Source organism: Xiphophorus hellerii, chromosome 1, assembly GCF_003331165.1.
Source record: "Xiphophorus hellerii strain 12219 chromosome 1, Xiphophorus_hellerii-4.1, whole genome shotgun sequence".
Taxonomy (NCBI): domain Eukaryota; kingdom Metazoa; phylum Chordata; class Actinopteri; order Cyprinodontiformes; family Poeciliidae; genus Xiphophorus; species Xiphophorus hellerii.
Genome location: NC_045672.1, coordinates 2132217 through 2154935, shown reverse-complemented (window position 1 = coordinate 2154935; position 22719 = coordinate 2132217). Strand labels below are relative to the sequence as shown.

At 36.7% G+C, this 22719-nt stretch overlaps 1 protein-coding gene and 1 long non-coding RNA gene across 4 annotated transcripts in view; one reads left to right on the top strand and one right to left on the bottom strand.

The window, feature by feature from the left end:
- The window catches only part of LOC116723584 (vitamin D3 receptor A), an 84837-nt gene that overhangs the window by 48594 nt on the left and 13524 nt on the right, over window positions 1-22719 (bottom strand). Inside the window, exon 1 of one of the 3 annotated variants that reach the window (XM_032568616.1) lies at window positions 5840-6239. The exons of the other annotated variants lie outside the window; for them this stretch is intronic. Coding sequence (XP_032424507.1) covers window positions 5840-5936 — 97 coding nt within the window. The 5' untranslated portion in view covers window positions 5937-6239. Of the gene's footprint in view, window positions 1-5839; window positions 6240-22719 lie in introns of those variants that run through there. 3 annotated transcript variants of the gene reach the window in all.
- Window positions 782-22546, top strand: LOC116723612 (uncharacterized). Its single transcript, XR_004340018.1, has 3 exons — window positions 782-792; window positions 1229-1236; window positions 22448-22546. It is a non-coding gene; the product is annotated as an uncharacterized LOC116723612 (long non-coding RNA).

The window sequence follows — 22719 nt, the reverse complement described above, 5'->3', positions numbered from 1 at the left end:
GACAGACTTGCTGGGAAGAGCTTGGAACCCTTTCACAACAACTGGCACTTTTCTGGGATTTATTTATAAGATACAGAGAACATCATAAAAATGACCAAATGTTCTGAATTTTATTATAATTTCAGAAGATTTTTTAAATTGATCCTTTAGGGCAGGGGTGTCAAACTCCAGTCCTCAAGGGCCGCTGTCCTGCAACTTTTAGATGTGCCTCTGCTGCACCACACCTGAATAGGATAATTAGGTCATTAAGGCTCTGGAGAACTGATCTACACAAAGAGAAGGTAATTAAGCCATTTCATTTCAATGTTTTGTACCTGTGGCACATCTAAAAACTGCAGGACAGCGGCCCTTGAGGACTGGAGTTTGACACCTGTGCTTTAGGGCCTGTTGATTCTCACAAAGTATAAGAAATTGTGACCCAGGATTACACCAAAAGAAAAAAAAACAACTTTCTGCTGCTTGATATTATTTAAGCCACATAATCCATTTCCACACAGCAGACTACAAAAACATTTTAGAAAATTACTTTAAAATTGCTAATAAAATTGTTTTTGGTGAAAATAAAGTTGTTCCACTGTGGGTGCAAAATTACGCTTGGTCGGTATTGACGCTGTGTGGCAGATGACTTCATTTTGTACCCAAAATAGAACAAAAAAAATAAAATTAAATTACACCTTTAAGAAAAAGTGAAGGGTCAACAGTTCACCTATTGGCCTCACTACTGATGGCAATTCAGTAGTGAGAACTATATATGAGAACTGAACAGGATATGTTCAAAATACTCAGAGATCAGTGCAACAAATAACTTTCACCAAATACATTACAACCTCAGTTCAAGGTTATTAGCTGAAAATATCAGCTTAAATGAGCTAAAAATGACCATCTGAGTTCCTCTATATTTGGTGAATAATGCTCAAACAGACTGAGATAATAAATACAGTGTGTGATTAGACAATTCAGAAGTAGGTTCAAATCTGTGCCCAAGTTTTGGTTCCCTCTGTGTTGCCCTCTCCCTCTCCTGCAATTTAAAGCAACAGCTTTGAACTTTGGACCATGTTTTCTAGGCAGAGGATAAAAACGAACTGGCCGTCAGGCTATTGGCACATGGTCAGAAAGACTGAGAGGGAGGAGCGAGATGGAGAGACAGAGAGGAGCTTGTAAAGAAAGGAATGAAGTAATGAAAAAAATTAAAGCGAAAGCTAAGTAATGAAAGGAAAAAGTGAAAAAGGAGGAGAGGTGAAAGAGACTGAAGCAGGAAAAGGATAGAAAACAAAGATTAGGGGAAAAAAGGCATGTGAGGAGAAACAATAGACTAAACAAAGCAACAAAGTTGCTTCATCAGGAGAAAAGACACAGACCAACAAAAGGAAAACAATATTTATATATACACGTGTTTTACTTATTAGCACTAAAAAACAAGTTTATTTTTTTTTTAATGCATGATGACAGATGAGAATCAATATATCCTCACCAAGTGCTGCTAAAATAGAGTATATGAACAGGGCCAAAGGGAACATCAGCTGATTCATGTGCTGTGTCATTCACGGAGGGCTAGAACGACAGCCAAGACCCAAATAACCCAGACAGACACTGATGTGACGGAATTCTGTTTCATAATGTAAACATTTGACTTTGAAGAAGACCTATGTTCATTATGAAGAGCAGCTCCTCACAACATGTTCAGAAATATGTAATGACAGTGACAGAAGATGTAAACTCCAGCTTCCGGTCGAAGTAAAGCAAGTCATTTAACCCCAAGTTAAACTTTATTAGTCTATAAATGTGCGAATGTTTTGGAATGCAACTGAGTGAATGTGGCTCCACTGAGAAGCCCTCTGAATGGTCAGAATGATTAAAAAAGTGCTCTATAAATTTAGTTCATTTACCATTTAACAGACCACCTTGTAAATTTCAAAGCAACAACTCAGTGAAAGAGCCAGGAGAAAGAACCCTAACAGAGGTAAACCAGGGCTTGATGTGAATGTTGAGCCTTAAGAATGAAAAGAATCTGAATTAAACTTTAAAATGACGCAGCAGCAAAAGTAAGGACTCTGAAATCTACCAGACATGTTCCCAAGATACCCACACTATTCGGAACAGAGGCACGTTCAAAGCAGTAACACATTTCAAAGGCATGACAGGACTTGATGTTTCACAAACTAAACCCACCTTTCCTCCCATTTACGCCGACATAACATGTTTTTCAACATCTTAGCATACTTGGAAAGATGGGATACAGCGTATTTTTTGTTTTATCTTATCTTAACAACAAAAGAACTGCAGCTGTATTGTGATTTTAGATTCCCACTTAATTTATTTAAAAAGAAAAACAAGAGGTTTCATGAATTTTTCAACTCTAATATTTAACTTTTTTCAATAACTACATAACTTGACAACCTTAAAAGTACATTATGATAAAATGTGTTTAGTAGCAAAAATCTTTTCAAATTTATTTTTGCCCCACCTCAAACAGCAGTTGAAGGAATATCTTTTTTACAGTAAAGTCCATCATTTTTATGGTAACATAAAAAGGGAATTATAGCCTGTATCTTTAAAGCTGTACCCTTGTTTCAAAAGCACCTCATAATGGCCAAACCAATCCCCATGACTACCATCAGGGTGTGTTGAGGACTATTCATTTAGCTACAGTCTACATTTACAACTACAGCGAATCACACACACAGGACCTAAAACATTTCAGCTTTCACCACAGGTTCCACAAAAACACGTCACCATGTTTTATTATAAGGAACATTAACCACCGAGATAATTAACATGGCATTAGAGAGCACATTGCTAAAGCTACTTCTTAAAAGCAATTCACAGACTTCCTGTTTACACCAAAACAAAATGCGTACTGGAAAAAGAAGGAAAAAAAGAAAAAAGGACACGTACAGTTAGGCAGCTCTCCCATGGCTGTTAGTTCTTTGTGTGCTCATGTTTATGTTGCTGTTCCTGCATTGTCCCATTGTGAACTGTATTGCTCCGTTACCAAGAACTGATGAACTTATTCTCATCTAACAGAAACTACAACTTGGTCAAACTATTCTTGCCCATTCATTCAAAAACATCCAATCTATCATAGTGTTATGTTACGGACACAATGCATGCAGCTTTTCCTACAACCTACACAATGTGGCCCTGGCCAAGTAGTTGAGTGGGTCGCATTATCTGATAGCAGCTTAGACATTATGTCATTTAAATTGGCCATTGTTTCTGAGGCAGGTTTTGCCAGGGGCACAATGGCTGTCTGAACGTGGTCCAAGTGAAACAAATAACACATTAAACCAGGTTGTAATTGGGACCAGATCCCTGCTGGGGTAAACTGTGGTCTGAAAGACAGCGCAGACAGATGGACGTAAGGACAGGACACGCACAGAAAAACTGTCTTTTTTTTTTGTTAAGGTTTTATATCAACATTTCCCTACACGTTGATGTCTGAGATGCTGAAAGCATCACATTCAGTTGCGAATTTGTTTCAAAATCATACCAAAGCAATGAAAAAAATGACTTTGGCCATTGTTATACTGACTGGATAAAACATTTTTAACATTTTAAAATTGCTGAAAATAAAGCTCTAAATGAAGTTGTTTTTCTTGCTGTTATTTCTGGCTGTAAATCATGTAGAACTAAAAGGGAAAGGCTAGATTTTTTGTTTTGGGGGGTTTTCCCAGGCTACCGAGGGCATCTAAGCAGTTCCTGTGTGGTCTCTGTGTGTGTGTGTGTGTGTGTGTTATAACACCACAATAACTGCCGGATTAATTAATTCATATATTTAACTGAACAGAGTGAATGATGTTAGTATTACATAGATATGATTAAAATGACAAACCAGTTGAGTTTTTAATCATGTCTTTGCCAATGAATACATACATTTTTACCCCATTTCTAATAAAATCTTGCTGAACATTCAAATGCTAATTTATCATATTCAACTCCCTTGACAAGCATGTCATTTGTAGTCTTTGCCATTTAGTAATTTTCCACTTGCTGCTGAGTTTCATCAGCTGTTTATTGCATGTCAGTGTTGACTAAAGTATCTTGTGACAGTAAATTATTACACTCTACAGAGGCATAATAATAAATTAGATTACACAGGCAACCTAATAAAACTGATCTTTGCTTGCATTTTAAATGAGGGACAATCTGAAAAAAAGAAGGCTGGTCTCCATTTCAACAGAAGGCAATAAGAATTTTCTGATATTGTGACAAAGGTCTAGTACGGTAATGCAGTCCAGTGCCACTAAGAACAGGCGTAGTTTAGTTAATACAGTTATCAAATCCTGAGATCTTGCTCTTTTCTGAAAATCACATTTTTCTAGGTAATTTTATAAAGTTAAAGTACATTTTTATTGCCATAAAAGACTTATCAAAAAGGACTTGATGTACTACAAGAATTACTTAAAAGATATTTCACTGAGAGTACATCTTGTGCAAAAAGAACAAGATGTACATCATCGGAAATTAATTTTCTGGAAGCTTTTTGTCCGTCTAGGTCATTTCTTGGGTGTATTTCCACCATGGGGCTAAGTAGTCTCTACGGATCATTATGCACTGCATTCACTTGCTGTCATACATGAGATATTTACTCATTTAAACATCAGTTCAGATGACATAAGGGTGAGTAATTGAACACACCAGCCATTAAGTGTTAACCAACTGCCCTGTTGGTTTGTGCTAAGCGATGGGAATGTACTAAAGATGTGAAAACTTAACAGGACTGACATATAGAGCTATGGTCCCATCTTGATATTTTCATTCATACCTTCAGATGCAAGTGATCTCAGGTGTAAGCTAAATTAATTTACATTTTTATTGCAGTCGTTTCTCTAGATGTCAGTGGGAGTGATAATGACTCGGACCAAAACTTCATTTACTTCTTGGAGAAACACCAAACTGTTAAGGAGGATAAACAGCAACTCAAGGTTCGTTGGCAACTTTGGAGCAGAGAAAGGAACAGGAAGTAAAAATTAAAGGTGAGAAAAAAACCTGTTTGTGCTGCATCCTTTTTGCAGCACAAAGTTCACTTCGTTTTAGAGCGGTATCATATCAGGATAACTTTGCAGTTGTGAAACTTGGCATTGCAGCAAAACTGCACACACTTACGTCGATATAATGACTCTGATTTAAGTAACTTCATTCAAAAATAATACAACAGAACAATTTTCTGAATGTGACTTGAAATTTGGCAAAGCAATAACAACATTACTTTGCCAAGACATTAAAACATGAATAAATATAATTTTATACCTAAGTTGGTCATTAAACAAAAATCTTTTTCATCTGCTTGCATGACAAAGAGTCACTGTATTGTGCAAACTTCCTAACAAGTGGCATGTTGTGGCTGCAGTGAAATCATAATATCTGTAGAATTTTTCTCTAATTAGAGTCAGTAAAATATAAAATAAAGATTTAATAGCATTTCATGTTAGTTCCTGAAATAAAAGGCAGGGAATTATGAGAGCAGAACAGCTTGTAGAAACAAGAGCCACCTAATAAAGTTTTTCAAATTACCTATCCCCGCTAGATCTTCCTTCCCAGAGGAATATATAACCACTTCTCCAGAGAGAACTGCATGATGTTTTAAAAACAAAGCTGTAGTTTAAATTCACCAGAGAGGAAGCAGAAGTTATATTTAGTCATGTCATATAGTGCTTTGCAATTACAATATTTTGAGTGGATTAGCCCCACTCTGCCTGGACCCGCATGTTGGCCTCCATTCAGGACCTTAAGTGTGGAAAATTGAGGCTCCATCACTAACAGCGACCCCTTTTGCGTAGTGACAAGAACAGATCATTTAAAGCAAAACAGACATCTAAGACATAAAAGATAAACATACCCTTCCAGCAATATGCAGCTTTTTTGCATTTCTGGTGAAATGCTGATGTTTTGGTTTGATCCATCCAGCTGTCTGCAGGAGACCATCCGTCTCTCATCACCACTGAGCGCACAGGCAGCCGCAGAGACGTGGGTATCTGAATAACTAGAATTACTGCCTCATAGTTCCTGTAATTTTCTGAATGTGACTTGAAATTTGAAGTCCAGCCCCCATCCTCTCCCCGCTTGAAAGCTTAGCATTCTCTGAAAGAGAAGGCTAAGTCCTCCCGGTATGCCGTGTAGTTCATATCCACACTCATCCTCTCTAAAGGTAAAAAGGTGAATTCCTCTGAGTATTGCTTCCAGGTGTTAAGAGACCAGGCGGTGAACTGAGAGTAGAGGAATGGTCACACTCTGCTAGATTCCCCCCAGAAACAGTGTTTTCCACAATTAACGGCTGTATCCTAACACTTAATATGCCTGGAGAACGGAATGCTCCTAAGGACATATAAACATGACAATAAAAATCACACACTAGCCAAAACCAAACAATGTTTTCCTGTGTTTTTTTTCTGTTGCTCAAACAGTTGAACTTGATCTGTTTTTCACAAGATGAGTCTGTGGAGCTGGCAGCTATTTTGTTATGCAGGAAGAACAGTTGAAATGGGAACATTAGGCCGAGGAACAGTTTAATCTCTGCAGCAGCAGCAGCGGTGTGAGGGGACGCCTCCTAGCTCACCTACACTGCCAAGTATGCAGGTGTAAATCAATACACTGCCTCGATGCACCCATAGAAGTACGCAGTTAAAGAGTGCTGCAAGCGAATTTCATCAAATATATAACTTGTATATATTTATTATGCAATATATAACTTGGAAACAAAAGAAAAGCAACAGACAAAATTGTCTTAAAGTTCCTCACAAAAGTATTTAATCTTTTTTTTTTCTCTATAATTTAACACTTTACTGCCATAAACTTTGGTGAATTTTCTTGGGATTTAATGTGAAAACCAACAAAAAGTATTGAATAACTATGAAGTTGAAGGAAATGATACATACGTCCATTGAAAAATGTCTAAAAAGTGTGGTGTGCATTTGTAGTCAGACCCTTGAAGTCAAAACTTTGTAAAATGGCTTTTCTTTTCCATTCTTCTTTGATGAGTTGTGTTCCTCAACTGGACTGAACTTTGACTGGGCCATTCTATAATATGACTGTCCTTTGATTGAAGCTAGGACTGTAACGATTCATCAAATGATTCGAGTACCTTGATTGTTAAAACTTCAAGGTAAATTATCTGCCTCAAAGCTTTGTTAAATTATGTTTAACTGTGACATGACGTGTTCCAGACGGATAATTATCTGTGTTGTGCAATGCTCTCACCAATGAGATGTCGATAAATGCTAAGTGCTGTTAGCATAGCATAGGGTGACCAAGCGTCCTCTTTTCCCTAGGGTTTTCACTGTTTTTTGGGGGACCAATAGGCATGCTTACAGCAGATGGCATGACACATGGAATACGACAGCCTTTGTCCCTGGTGTAGTTTTACAGACAGACTGGAAACTTTCCTACCATTCCCGTCACAACAAATGGCTGGCGAAGCGCGCACCATGGCGTGTTCAGCTGGGGTGTGTTTCTGTGTGTGACGAAGGTGCCAAAGATCCGTTGCTCACGTGGACACAAAAGCTGAGAGTTTATCTATTGAACTGACTGAAAATTAATATGGAAACTGCCCATAAAGTGCCGTTGTGAGACTGCTGCCTATTATATTGAATATTAATTCAGATTTTTGCGTAATTTCTATTCAGGTTGACTTAAAAAAAACAAACTTTTATTGTTGCATTTTAATTTTCTAAGCTACAGAAGAGTTAGGGATTAGCCTGTTGCATTAAGCAACAAATCAATTGCAAGATAAATTAAAAACAAGCTCAATTTCCATTTGCATTACTTATTTTTCTCTTTTCTCTCTTTCTACTAAAAACTGGATGACAAAAGTCTTCAGTATGGTGCTTTAACTCAACTAATCATTTTTATGAACAATTTTGTTTGCAGACTTCAAAATTAATTTTATTTGTCATTTCTGTTGCTTTGTTTATTTATTTTGGGCATTTAAAATGTCTGCTAAATGTTCATTAAAAATTAAAGTTTATTGATCTTTATAAATGTGTTCCTTCATTATACCACCATTACCATTACATTACTTAAACTAAATATTTATTATTATTAGAATTATTAGAACAATTCGTCATTCAGCCTAATTTGATATCATGACTTATTAGGGAAGCAGAAATATCAAAGTTTGGACCTATACTGATGTTGTGGCAGTATTTACCAACATTATATTCTATAAAATTTTTTATTAATCATCAAAATAATCGATAGAGTGCTCGATAACTAAAATAATGGTTCACCAACTCAAACTGAAGCCACTCCACAGAAGCTCTGGTTGCATGTTGAGGGTTTTCTGGTGGAAGGTGAACTTCCAGCTGAGACTCGACTCCTCTAAGGGAATTCCCTCAAGGGTTTCCCTATATCCACTTCCATAAATTTCCTGCTTCCAGGTCCAGGCTTGTAGAAGAAAATTGTCCCTACAGCATGAGATTACCACCCACACATTTCAACATAGGGATGCGTTCAGGGTGATATGCAGTGTTGGTTTTACTCTACACATTGTTTGGACTGCAGTTTCCTGTACATGTAATTGATCATGACGCAAGGCCACAGCAAAATAAATGTTTTGTTTTTTCCAAGCACAATAAAACATTGTAAAGCATATCAGATGTATATATTTATATAGACATAGCATTTGCACCCTGATCCGAACCGTAATTAGAGTTTGAAACAAATTTAAATATGAAACGTTAAAATGTACTTTATTTTAAAAAAGCAACCCTGCTGGCTCCTGACTGTCTGTGAAGCTAACTACTCTTCGCTGCACTGCTCTCAGGAGTGAAGAAAAATTAGAGACCACAGTCCGAAGTAGAGGCAACTGAGGAGGTTAAGTTGAAAATATTTTTAGTTCAAGCCTGTGAAAACCACCCTAATGTTAACGTATGTTGGATTTGAATGACAATAACATGTAATAATTCAGATGTGTTTTGAAGGTCCCCTTATTATTGTATGTAATCAGCAGCGGCATGTCACCCTCTGAGCAATGCCTTCCTTTATGTGGTTGTGTCCTCAACATCCCTTATGGCAAAATGCAAATGGCATCTTGTTTGGTTTTTCTAGAAAATCCCAATGTCAATACAAAGAAGTTGGTGGTTGTAACTGGAAAAAATGTGAAAAAAGTTCTTATGTCACAAAAGCACTTCAGCAAAGCACTATAAAGCCCAGAATTTATGCTGAAAATAAATATAAAACAGGAAATGATGACGGCGACATGTTTTATTTTGCGTGTCGGAATATGATGTAGTGAAGGATCTTTCGTCTTTACTTGAAAACAGACCCTTTCACATTCCCTGATGTGGCTTGGCACGCTAATAAAAGAAGACTTCAAAAGGAGAAGGACCTGGCACTTGGTGAGAAGGGCCTCTTGCTGAAGGAGAGGAGGGCAGATGTTTTCAAGATAATGCCAGCTGCTCTTCCTCAAAATTTCTGTTAAAACTGACATTGAAGTTGTCAGTTGTTGTCAGCGTGCCGTGGTGGCGTAGGGGTTAGCGCGACCCGTATTTGGAGGCCTTGAGTCCTCGACGCGGCCGTCGCGGGTTCGACTCCCGGACCCGACGACATTTGCCGCATGTCTTCCCCCCTCTGCTTCCCTGTTTCCTGTCAGCCTACTATCATATAAGGGACACTAGAGCCCACAAAAGACCCCCTGGAGGGGTAAAAAAAAACTGACGTTGCCGTCAATCAATCAATCTTTCTGTTGTTATATATACAAATAAAATATATTTTATTTGTATATATACAAATAAAATATATTTTATTTTATTTGTATATTTTATTTGTATATATACACTCTGTGATCGGATACAGAAGAAGAGTTTAAAACTCCCAAAATACGAGGTCATATTGACCAGAGTGGGTCGCTAAGTTTGTGTCACTCTGTAGGAAGAAACTTGATCGTTGTACGCCAGGAACCCGAGACGGCTTCGCATGTGAGTAAGTGGGAGTTAAATATCACTTTCGGATTTGCCACAACAAGCTTGAGATGTAAACAGAAAGGCATTAAAAATGGATGTCTTCTATCCAAACAAGATCTAGCAGATAGTAAATGAATGCCATCCCAGGTAAATATTCTTTCAAGTAGAATTGTGTCAAGATTTAAGGATGGCCAAGTTCTTCAAGCCTACCGCCTCTGTAATAATCCTTTACCAAGTCCAGACAACCCACTGCTAATTTCAGCGTATCCTTCATCATTTTAAATGAGTTGGCAGCTGACTTTAAGCTTCTATACACTTCCTGTACGTCAGTTAGCCTGATTGCACTTACTGTGTTTTATAATAACTGTGGCAAAAATGTTTCAGACTCTGACTTTTGATCGGCAAAGCATTACAAACTAAAAGAGTTTTATGCTTATATATGAGAAGAAGAATCCACATTTTAAAGGAAATGTGTGCTTTTCATGCATCTGGCTCTAAATAAGCTTGGTGAAGATTAACGCTTCAAATAGTTTGGAATGTTCTTCACATAAATGAATGCAGTCTGCATTTCTGACGGTACATGCCCTGCATTGGAAGTGCTCTAAATACACAATGGTTACAGCAACACGCTGGCTTTTAAAAGGTCACATGCAAATGACACAAAAACAAAGACGTGCAACAATGTTCTGTAAAAGAATATCAAAGACATAAAAAGATACTAATTTTATAAAGTTTGTACACTTTTCCACAGTAAAATTCAAGAACTTGTCAAGCATTTTTGGGCAAGTTTTCAAAAAAAAAAAAAAAAACAACAACTAAATATTAAAAATTAAGTTAAATAAAGACTGTTTTAGTTCACTGTTATTCACTATTATTGTTATTAATATTTTTGTGGTAGTATTCTGCAATCTAGAGCAGGGACAAGGTAAACTAAAAAAAATGAAAAAATTTCCCCAATTTCAGTAATGTTGTTTAAAGCATAACTTATAAAATGATCAACGAGTCCCCGAGCCATTAGGAATAATAAATATTCATTATTAAAACAATCTAAACAAATCAAGTTAAGATAAATGACCTTCCTTCTCATTAAGATTTCCTGGATTTTGCGAATAGACAAAACTTTGGTAAGTTTAACTGACCTAAAACAAGAAACATTTAGTCTAATTTAACTTCAGACGGTGAGGGAAGAAAATCTGTTTTTTTTTTTTATTTGGTGTATGAAAATATACAACTATAAATAACATTTTCCAAATTTAGGGTTTTTAGCAACTGTCAGATTGTACTTCACTAAAAAACTGAGCAGTTTGAATATCAAGCACTTTCAAGGATTTTATGCAGAAATCAAGAATTTTCCAAACCTTAAAAACACCCAATTGAAATTCAAGCATTTCCAAGGATTTTAAGCACCTGTACGAACTTGTGTATATTCTGACAAAATGAATAGGTTTTAAAAGCTGATGCAACAAAAGGTGTTAAATGTGCATATAATTAATTTGAATCAACAAAAACAACTCATTACTATCCACTTTTATGGATATCAATGGGCAAAATACAATACTAGTTCACCAGGCAGTTATGTTAACAACTGTAAGCTTAGCACATACTAAAAACTAAAGGTCTAGCTGTGTATTTGATTACACAATACCACAGATTATACCTTTTTATCAGAAATATGTGTTTACATGGAGAAAAAAAACAAAAAAACTTCTCCCTACAAAGGCTTCCGTAGAGAAAGGCTGGCTCAGAATCAGCACAGAAAAGAAGAGGGGACTTTGCAGCAGCCAGGCAATAGCTTCTCTGTAAGAAGAAACGCTCACTGCCACCTCAATAGGCAGCCAACTGGCTCCTGAAAGAACGCCTTCAAATCTAACTTTAGACCTGAGCAGCTTTTGCCCATAAAGCACCAGAGAATGTCAGGAGAATCAGATCTGGATTCACACATGAACAGACGAGGAGCACCGACTGGTCACAGATGCCCGTTCACAACTAGGAATACCGGTGGCTGCATTTTCAGCACAGAACACCAGGAAGTCCCTGTTAAATACCACATGCCTATTACTGCTGTTTTGTGGCAGGAAACAAATTTGCAATGGATTTAAATGGGCAGATAAACAAATACCAACAGAGAAGTGGCTAAAAGTGACCATTGTTAAGCTGAGCGGTAGACGTTGTGCCTCTTCACCGTCTGGAAGTTGTTTTAAACTCTAGTGCAGGGGTTTTCAAAGTATGAAAGGGTGAGCCCCCCTCCAAGGAGCACAATGCCTGCTGCCCCCCCCCCCCCCAATAATCAACGCACACACAAACAAATGCCACTACAAAACACCTTCTAATTGCTTTTATTTTAGAACCATCTCATCTTTTAAAATGACACTTTATCTGAATGAATTTTAACACATGAACATTTTAAAACATTTCCTCCCATTTTTATTATTTTATCAGGGCCTTTGTATGGCAAATAAGCCCTTTTTTCATTTTTCTAATGATAAGAACAACCCCAAACTCATTTTTCAACCGTTTTCTCAAACAAACGTTACATCTGAGATTCTGAGTTTAATGTTTGAGATACCAACAGTGTTTTCACATCTTAAAAACATTTTGATCAGATATTTGGAACACATCTGTAAATGTTGCACATTTCCTTGAAATTAAAAAATAAATCAAAAACCTAAACAGTTGCAAAATCGTGGAGCTCTTTTTGTGGCTCATCTAAACAATTTATCTTGAGCTAAAAGAGCGTGCAGTATGAAAGAGTGGAGGCATACAAAGGAAAAAACAATTACGCACGCTATGCGCAAGACAGCAAGCAGATAGCTTCTTTTCCGGTTTATTTTTTTGCTCTCACCGCGCCTCCCCTAAACTGCTCTGGCGCCCCCTAGGGGAGGCGCGCCTCACACTTTGAAAACCACCGCTCTAGTGGGATCAAACCTACGATAACTGGAAATAGGCTATTATTTTAAATGTTCAGAAATATGCAGTTACATTAAATCAAAAAGGTGTGCAAACATTTAGCCTTTTTGCTACAAAGCAACAATGTGCAATGGAGCCACCCCCCACCCCCATTCACAATTCAGTATTTGCTCATTTTTCAGTATAAAACAACTTCGAATTATTATTGGAAAACCATTCGTCATAGCGCTCATCTAAAATATTTGAAAGAAAATGCAGCTGAGGAAGCTGCAATGCCTAGATGCAATGCTACCTGACATACTATTGGGTGGTGTTTGCAAAGCAGCCAATCACAGAGTGCCATTTATTTTCCTTGTGCTGATTGGCTTACCTCAAGGAGCAGAAGTAAGGAAGACTGTAAATATTGGCTTCTGTTGTAGTGCTAAGATGGTTTCCACTGAGCGTATTAATATATAATGAGATATGATTGGTGTTTAAAATATTCTAATAGGAAGTTATGTGTTTTCAAATTACTATCAGCTATAACTGAGAAATTACTCTTTTTTTTTTTTTTTTTTTTAAGACAATCACCTAAACAGTATATAGTGAAATACTGATTTGAGCAATTAGGACAAAATTACACACACACACATATATATATATATATGTACATATATATATATAAAATTAAAACTGACTCAAAGATTCCTCACAAATTAAGAAGTTAGCAAAGAAACCTTCAACATAAACTACCAATTCAGATCTAAAGCTGGAGTTACTTCGCAGTCCAAATTCAGCTGCTTAGATCTATATAAAGAGCGAGCACAAGGTTACATTGGGACAAGTATATGGAAAAGTTTCAACTTAAGCCACACTCTGCCCCATTATAAAATTACACAAAATCTGAAAACAAAAAAAAAGAGGAAAAAAAAGGAGAAGCTTTTTCCACCCACTACCTGGCATCCACTTACAAGTGAAAATAACAGGGCTTAGTGGAAAACAACAGTGTCTGACAGAGAAAATGACTCATCTCTCGCTCCATCCCTCCATCGCTTGCGTTCTACTTTCCTCTCAACTAGTTAACCGCTCCGGCACATCCCGTACCTAAAAACACGGCTGATCTCCAACGACAACGGAGACACCAACAGTCGGTACGGCGCGCTCGCCTTCGATTCCCAGAACCCACGGGACTCACAAACAAATCTTTCTGGGTCAAACCAGAACTGATTTAAGGGACGTTATGACGTTTGATTAAAATTAGATTTCGAAAGCTGTTGGAAAATAGAAACATTGGTGAAGGAAACATCTTATAGGTCTATATGACCGGGCGATGAAGAGGGAGCTCATTTAGTTCTCTAGTGTCAGTGATTCAAACAGAAGTTTCTGGACTTCTGCTACGGCTCAGCTGAATTTTTTACTTTTAAAATAGAAGTCCAAATTCTATTTTAGACTTCTATTTTGGACTAGAATAAGGTAAAAGTAGCATAACATAATAGTAACTTTACAATTTTGGTGAATAAATAATTCAATAAAACTTTTACATTTTGCAAAAAATATAACATTTATATGAAAAACAGGTTAATGTTTGCTCTTAAGCATTCTAATTAAATAATGAAATAAAATATCAGTTGTGTCACACTAATAAAACCTGAAAACACACACCTGATAATTGAAGATGTCTGAGTGACAAAAAAGAACTTTATTTTTTACTTAACTTTGTGTTTTTAGTTTATTGCAAACAGAATCTGTTGAGAATAATAAATTGCTATTTTCATAAATAAATGGCTGGGCACAACTCAACCCCAGAAGAGGGATGTGAAAATAATAAATATTTCCATTTTTTTTGGCTGTTGATCACAAGATCAATGCAAGATAAATTATGTTTCTTTTGTCATATTTTGAAACAGACATTCAAGTTATAGAATCTTTTTTTCTTTGTAAATTTCAGATGATGACTAGAGTAAAGAAAATGAATAAAATCACTTGTAACAAAGTATGTGTGTCTGTGTAGGTTTGGGGGTTAAAGGTCACAATGTGCATTTCCATGAAATAGATAACTTTGTAATTCAGAATTTACTGTAGTGATTCAAAGCCAGAATGTTAAATTCAATCATTTTACCAACAAACCGTCCACATTAACTTTGTTTTAACTAAATAAAACAGAAAGAAAAGTTGCAAAATTAAACAGAAAAGTGAAATAAACAGAAACTAATGAAAACAGGAGAAAAAAATGCATGCCAGCCAACATCTTTTTCAAAGTTTTCATTCCATACACTTATCAAAAACATCATGTTCTACTGCTAATTTAAATAAAACTTGATTTGAAGGGAGTAATGTGTTGATGCATAAATGGGATAATCTTGTAATTCCTTTCTTTTCTGTTGGATTTAAAAACTATTACAAATCTGCAGCACAGTTGTTGCTTGTTGATGCGTTACATTGTTTAAAATTTATAAATTTATGTAGATTAAAATTGAAATGAGCAGAGCTAAATTTGTAAATCTGCCTTAATCAAGCCTGAATGATGCATCTGCAGAATGTTTGGTTAAAATAACGTACAAAAATCTGACATTAAAGCAGCGTTAAGGTCACTAGATTTCAAAGACAAACTTCATTTCTTGTACTTTCTGATCTTTACTTTTCCAGTCATTTCAGCTACGGATTGAGAAACCACAGCTCTGTTAAAAAGAAAAAAAAAAGACCGTGCAGGCAGGAGAGGAACTACAGCACGGAAACAAAAGAAGGGTCAGCAGTATGAATACACACATGCAACTATGACGCAGCAGTTCAGCAATGCGTACACAGCTCGCTGCTGGTGAGAAGACAGAATCAATTTCAAATGTTTCCTGAGCTTTTATTCAGTCAGAGCTGAGACAATCATCGTAGGGCTTGTGTGAGACAGCCAGAAGTCAAAACACACATAAGAGGATAGCTATCTCCTCTCTAATTGGCTGTCAGGAGCTTCTGATGGACTCAGAGAAACCCCAAATGCGTTTCTGGATTCTTTTCATTGTGAGAAGAAAAACTAAATCAAACCAGATTAACACAGTCTCTTAGATTAACACAGTCTCTGTTGCTTTACAAAAATATCACTTAAAGCAGAACTATTCAATAAAAATGATTTTAAAAAAAAAGATCTGACCGGCTAGTGCTTGGAGAGACGTTTAGGAGCACGTCTGTCAAACTGTGATGTCTGTATTTCAAAGAGGCGGTCTGATTCGCCGCATGTGAAAGCAGACTCTGCATTCTGAGTGACAGCTTTCAACCATTTTACGACCAGCAAAACTGTAAACAAGTGGGCCGGAGGGAGGGAGGGAGGGAGGGAGCGAAGCGTCTGCCGCCTCGGACGTCGCCTTTCTCTGCCTTCCCGCTTTGTTTCACTTCTGCAAATCTGCATGAATGAACAGAAGATGAAACAAAACAAAACGTACAAATTACAAAGAAGGCTGAAATCTCCCCCTCTATTCCGCCAGACATGAGGTCGTCTGAGAAATAAGTACATGCGCAAAGCAAAACCGCAGCTGACTGACAGAGCATGGGAGAAGATGGGAGTCTGAAGGGACATAAATCATGTCCCCTCTTTAAGTTGCTGCGGCTGTTGAGTTGGTTGCTTGTTTTATATGGGTAAACAACTATAAATCCTTGCAAAACAAAACCGCTTTCCTCTGTTTTCAGCAGCCCTGTCTTAGCAGATGATGCAACAGAATCAAATGGAAGTATGTTAATCAGAATGAGGCTGCATACCTAACTTTATAGTCATGCTCACAACAGGCAGAACTCAAATTAAAAACATTACAAGGCAATTTTTTTTTATCAAAAAAAGATTGAGACTAGAGAGAAAGAAAATTCAGAAAAATCTGTTTCAAATGCAAGAATGTGCCCCTCTGCTTCCAGATAATCTGAAACCAGCATCAGCTGCATTTGCCCCGCCTCATAGTTGACAATTACCATCTGGTGTTTGCTGTTGGAGCCACGCTGAGGCTACTGGGAAAGTGCAAAGTTGTGAATTGATCTGAACTCATTTAGAACTTATTTATAAGCCGATAAGATAGAGTCGTCTTTTCTCCTCACTGTTGCTGCTTTTTATCTTCTTAAGAGAGAACATCTGATTGGATTTTCTAATTGAAATTTTCAGCAAAAATCCATCAATACATGGTAACTAAATTCCAATTTTTCCGTTAAGTAAATGAAAAATAATTACACAAAACACATAGCCAAAGAATTCCACATATAATTCAACTTCAACAAATATAACTAACTGTTGCTGTTCAGCAGAATATTGAGAGTCTTTGCGAGGTATTTGAAAACATTTCTCCAACAAACAAAAAACATTATTTACGTGCATTATATATGCAACCATTAGCACAGCCTGAATAGCCATGATTCCGTGTTACAGGTGGGTATTTATTGTATTGATAACATTTATTGTGATAAATTTATTGTCATGATAAAGTTTTGATTTAAAAACTCTTCTTATTGTCAGGAGTTTTATTTTTACCATTTTCCCCACTGTTTGTTCCATAAATGGATATCAATAAATTTCAAAATATGATTGAATGCAGTTACTGCATAGTTTAGTTATAGAAATCACACTTTATGTGACTGGTATCCTGAAAAAGCGTATTATAAATGGGTTTCTCAAGAGTAATATTTGTGTTTGTAGGGCTATGATTTTTGTGACACACAGTCGCAGTCATATAGCTACCTAAAAAGAAGTAATAGTTCTTATTGTTACCTTTATCGTTATCCCAATCTTACCACAAAATATCATGATAAAACTTTAAGTCCATACTGCCCAGCCCTATTCCATGTCAGCTTTCTCACAGCAGCTCTACTTGAGTCCTGGGATGTTTCCTAGGAAGAATAACTCTGAGAACTGTACTCTGACAGATATTGAATGGTTGTGCATGCAATACTAAGTTATAGTTAATCATCTGAAGGCTAGGTCAACACTTTGACTGAGGTAGGAATAGCCAGTTATTGGTATCAAGGTAAATCTTTTAAAAAATGCATAGTATTAAAACTGTAAAAAATGTTCCCACACTTTGAGGTCTTTTTGAAGTGACAGGTGTTTCAGCAAGCTGCATGGAGGGAGAACAGTAACTCGATGCTCCACATAATCCCCCCTCCCCACCTGTTGCTGTGCACTGTGGGCCGGCTTATGAAAAAGCACCAACCTTTACAAGTTTGACAGTGTAGAAATACTTGTCCTCAAACTCAATTTGTGTAGTGAAGATCAATCTACTTGGTTATGTTCAACTTCTGGGCTACTGGTAGAGTTTCTACGAGTATCTGACATCATGGAGGATACCTTACACTTGACGCTCTGCCTGTTTAAGAGTCTTGATTTGAACCAGCCTCTTGTTAGTTGTTGGTAACTTGCTTTGAGTTTGGTCAGAGATCAGTTCACACTACTCAACCAGTTCAGATCCAGGTCAAAAAATTCCAACACGTTTGTTTGACTGCAATTGATGCTGATTCCGGTCAGTTCCCTTCACAGACTCACAAAATCCGGTCTTCACCGAATCTCACACAAACAGATTTTTGTGCTAACTCAACTGCAGACTAATTTAGCTTACCTCCCTGGTACGCCCAACTCTGATTGGCTTGTAGTACGTGGTGCAATAAGTCTGTCTGACAGAGACATTGGACAGATTGATGTTTATGCTTTGTAAATAACAGATTTATGTCTTATAAGCTTTAAGATGATCCTTTTGTAACTAAGAAGGACAAATATTACAGAAGTAAAGCTGTTTTTTTCCTTTTCTGTGAGTGAAAAACATGTTCAGATGATCTGAGGTCTGGCAGCTTAGCATAAGCAGTCTGAAGCATTCCACGTTAGGCCACAACAGGAAGAAAGAAAAACACATTTGTTGCTTTTGGTGCTTCTTGAATATTACTGCCCGGCTGCACTCACATAAAACTCAGAACTATGCATAATTAAAGGGCACCCGGACTTTACACAGTTCGCCCAATACAAATGTGGAAAAGCCCTTAAACGCTGTCAGTCTCGAGGTCACTGCTATGTTTCAGCTCAACTGTGCAAAAACAAAATTGCACAATAGCACAGTAGAAATGCTCGATATCTGCTGCATATAAAAATCTATTTCAAAGCTATTTTCAAGTTTCAAACATGGTTTCGTGGGTATGTTTTTTTCCCTCCAAAATGGAGTTTTTGTCATTCATGCCAGTTCAACCCACTGACCTGTGTTTTACTGAGGACTGCTTCCAATTACAGCTAGCTAAAAAAAAAGGCCTTGGAAATGTGTGAAATCATTTGTTGCAACATTGTGTTTAATACCTCAAGACTTCCTGGCCTTGGGGTGAGATTTTACGAGAATTAATTTAAAAAAAAATTCCTCAGGATTGTAGCTTATCAGAATGGAAGAAGAGGAAGAAATGTATTACTTTTTGCATCTTTGTTAATATTGAAAATATTTTTAGACCCAAAATTGCCTATATACTCAGTAGATTAAGCTATGGAAATATTTTCATTTGTCCAAGAGGTTTGTGATAGAAAAATATTCAGGCAACCCCCCAAAGGAAAAGACGATGTACATTTGCCAACATTTGTCAAAAAAAAAAAAGTAAAAGAAAAAAAGATATTATGATCTTTTAATAATAATATTTTTATTATTATTATTATTGTTATTATTATTATGTATACTTTAACAAAATTGCTATGTTGAAGGTTAGATCTACCCTTTTCATGAATTCACTGCATGTCTCTACTGATATTGACGACTTTCCTTTGGTGATGAGTTTCAAATCTTTGAGGTTGGAAGGGCTCATTGCTATCACCCTAATGTTTAGGTAGACAATATGGACGTAAAGTTTTATCTCAATATTTTGTTGTACTATAATGACAGTACAACAACTATTTATTGCTTCTTTTTGAAGCAACTGTTTGGATGTACGTAGCTGTGTGTCACAGACATCATAGCCCCACTAACACAAAAACTGCTCCTGAAAAACAGTCCCATTTGTAATGCAAAACTTTAGGACACCAGTCACATAAAGAGGTGTGATCTGTATCACTAAACTGAAGTAAAAGGAAAACGATGCATGGCTTTAAACATTTAGATATATAAATCAACATGTGTGTATTTGTATTCAGACTCCTTTCCTCCACCTGTGTCCAGTTTAGTCTACGTCCAAATCCAGATGTTCAGGGAAATTTCCACAGGCATGTTTGAGAACATTAGAGAACAGGCCGCAGAACTTGAAAGGAGGGTTATGTTATAAAACAGTAGCCCAAGCTTCAAACATGTCAGACATACCCCCAAAAGACTTGCAGCTGTAACAGCATCAACGGTGGTAAAGAAAGGTGCGCTGAATACAAATGTGCCCCAGTCTTTTCACATTTCTGTCTGAAAGGAGTTCCTTCACAATTGTGCACTACTTTGTTTTTGTCTATCACATACAATCACAATAAAACACATTGAGATTTGTGGTTTTAACATGAAAAAATGACCAAATTCAAGGGACATGAAAACTTTATTAAAGCAGTGTAAATGCCCAAGCTTTTAATACAACCTGTCCAAGTAAAGAAACTTAGTTTGACCATTTCTCCCAGGCAGTTTTACTCAATGATACCTTTGATTTGGGGTTTTTCATCTTAAATAAAGCAATACAACTATGAATGTAATGTCGAGTCATTCATAAAACATCTTTAAAAACCAGAAGTTTAAATCACAATTTCTAAAAAGATATTGAGGTTCAAAATTGACTGCAAAAACACAGCAAACATAATGTTCTTCATGCTGCTGTAGCTTACAGGCTTGTTCCTGGATGTAATTTTATGTGAGTACGTTGTAACCTTCAAAACACCTCTGTTCAATGACAAAGCAGAGGGGAGATAAATCAAGTTAATATAAAAGGACTGAAAGTCAGATACCTAACGAGGAGAGGCGCCTAATAAAATATCTTAAGCTAAAAAAGAATAAAGAAAAGGGAGAGAAGAGTCATTGTTTTCCCACCTTCTTATGTCAGGGAAAGAAAAAAGAAAAAAATCAGTGCAGATGACAACGCCCAACAGCAGCTCTAGGCGGTAAGCAATTATGAAAGATGACAGCTTGTTTCCTTTCTATGCAACTTCAGCCACATGACCACTAACAACACACAAAACATGTTGGCAAATACTGCATTTCACCAAGTCTTACAATTCAGGGCAGCTTCAAATTAAACCTTAACTAAACTATATTTGCTGCCTGGTAACCTCATGTTTACTTACGTGTTCTCCATCCGACCTCACATAAACATGCAATTCAGCTGTTAGTACCAATTCACAGGCAGTAGTTAACCACATATTACAGTAAAAACGTGTTGACTGACATACAGACACATGAAGGCATTAATAACCCGAGCGAACACACAAAATGTCAAACGAGATGTAAAGATCCCACCCATGCATACGGCATACAGTCACTTTAATAAGCTTTTAATATTTTGTGAAAGGCAGTGATTACTATCAATTTTAGTTTGTTACCATCTTTTGTTTTATTGGTAACTATGGGGAATAATAGATGCCTAAATATGCAGTGTCCTACCTAATGTTCTTGATTTGTTAAAGTGCCTCTAACAATTTAATCAAACTCAGCCCGCTGATGTCTCCACCAAGAACGGTCAGTATTGTGGATACAAGAAAGGTTTTACAGTGATAATAAAAGTCCCTCAAAAACAAATTTGTAACCAAGCTGAAAATAAAATGACAGGGAAAATGTTTACTTATTAACTTGCATCCAAACATTTAAACAAAGATTCGAAACATGCAAGCATGAAGAAAACATTATAAAGAAATGAGATCAAAAGTTCCAAAGATTTTTATTTGGTTCTGTGAAAAATTCTCTAAATTGAATCTTCTTGCAAAAATCGCATGTAATGTAAAACACTGTAAAACTGCAGTTTTTACAGTGTTTGATATTACAAGTAAAATACTCTGTTTTTTAGGTAATATGAGAGTAGAGTTGAACACATAAATGTATATGAATATGATATATGGATATAAATGTTCAGATCTCGGTTAAACTGTTTTCTAGACCATGTATGTTATGCTGTTGATCCAACAAATCTCAGTTTTTATTAAGAATCGTATTGATTTTCTATCTTAACAATAATATTCACATTAAAAGAGAGAATGCTCTGGCTGCTGCAGCTCCCTGTCTGTAAAGAGGAAACACTACTTGTTAAATTTCATTACATCAAAACAAAGCAACACATTTATATAGCAGAAAAATAATTTCTTTTTTGAATGGAATTAAATAATCTATCTGATTAATTGTGATGAATCGATTATTGAAATAACAAATTTAGTAATCAAACCAGGGGTGGAAATTAGCACCTGCCACTGGCCAAATGCGGGTAAAAATATGAAGTGGCGTGTAAATTGGAGCAACACACCCCATTGAACAGAAAAAAAAAAGCTGCTTTCAGTTTGAACTTCTGTCCAGAGGAGGACTGACCGTCTGGAGTCCAGACTGATGCACATACTGTCCATATGTCTGCACATGAGGATTGTCATACTTTAACAAAAAATAGTAAATTAAATATAAGTTTTATGACCGCAACAGCCCATTGGTTGATTTTATTGAGGTTATAAAAAGAGTCATTTCAGCTAACTGGAGTTCGAGAAAAGTGAGCAGACACAAGACAGGGCGGGTCAGAAAAACTTCAACAACAAAAGCTAAAACGCGCATAAGCCCATTCAGAAAAATGTGTCAAACTAAACGATATGTTAATTACCACACAAACTTTGGCCACTGGAGCAGATACAGTAGGACAAGGAGAGGGAATTAGCAATCCAGGGGATTGCTTACCGTTGGAGGAAGATGATGAGATTGATTGATGAAGAGTTCAGATTAGCTGCTGCTGCCCGGTACGAAGGAGTGGAAATGTTCATGAAGAAGCAGTGTGTCATGCAGAAGAAGGCAGGGGT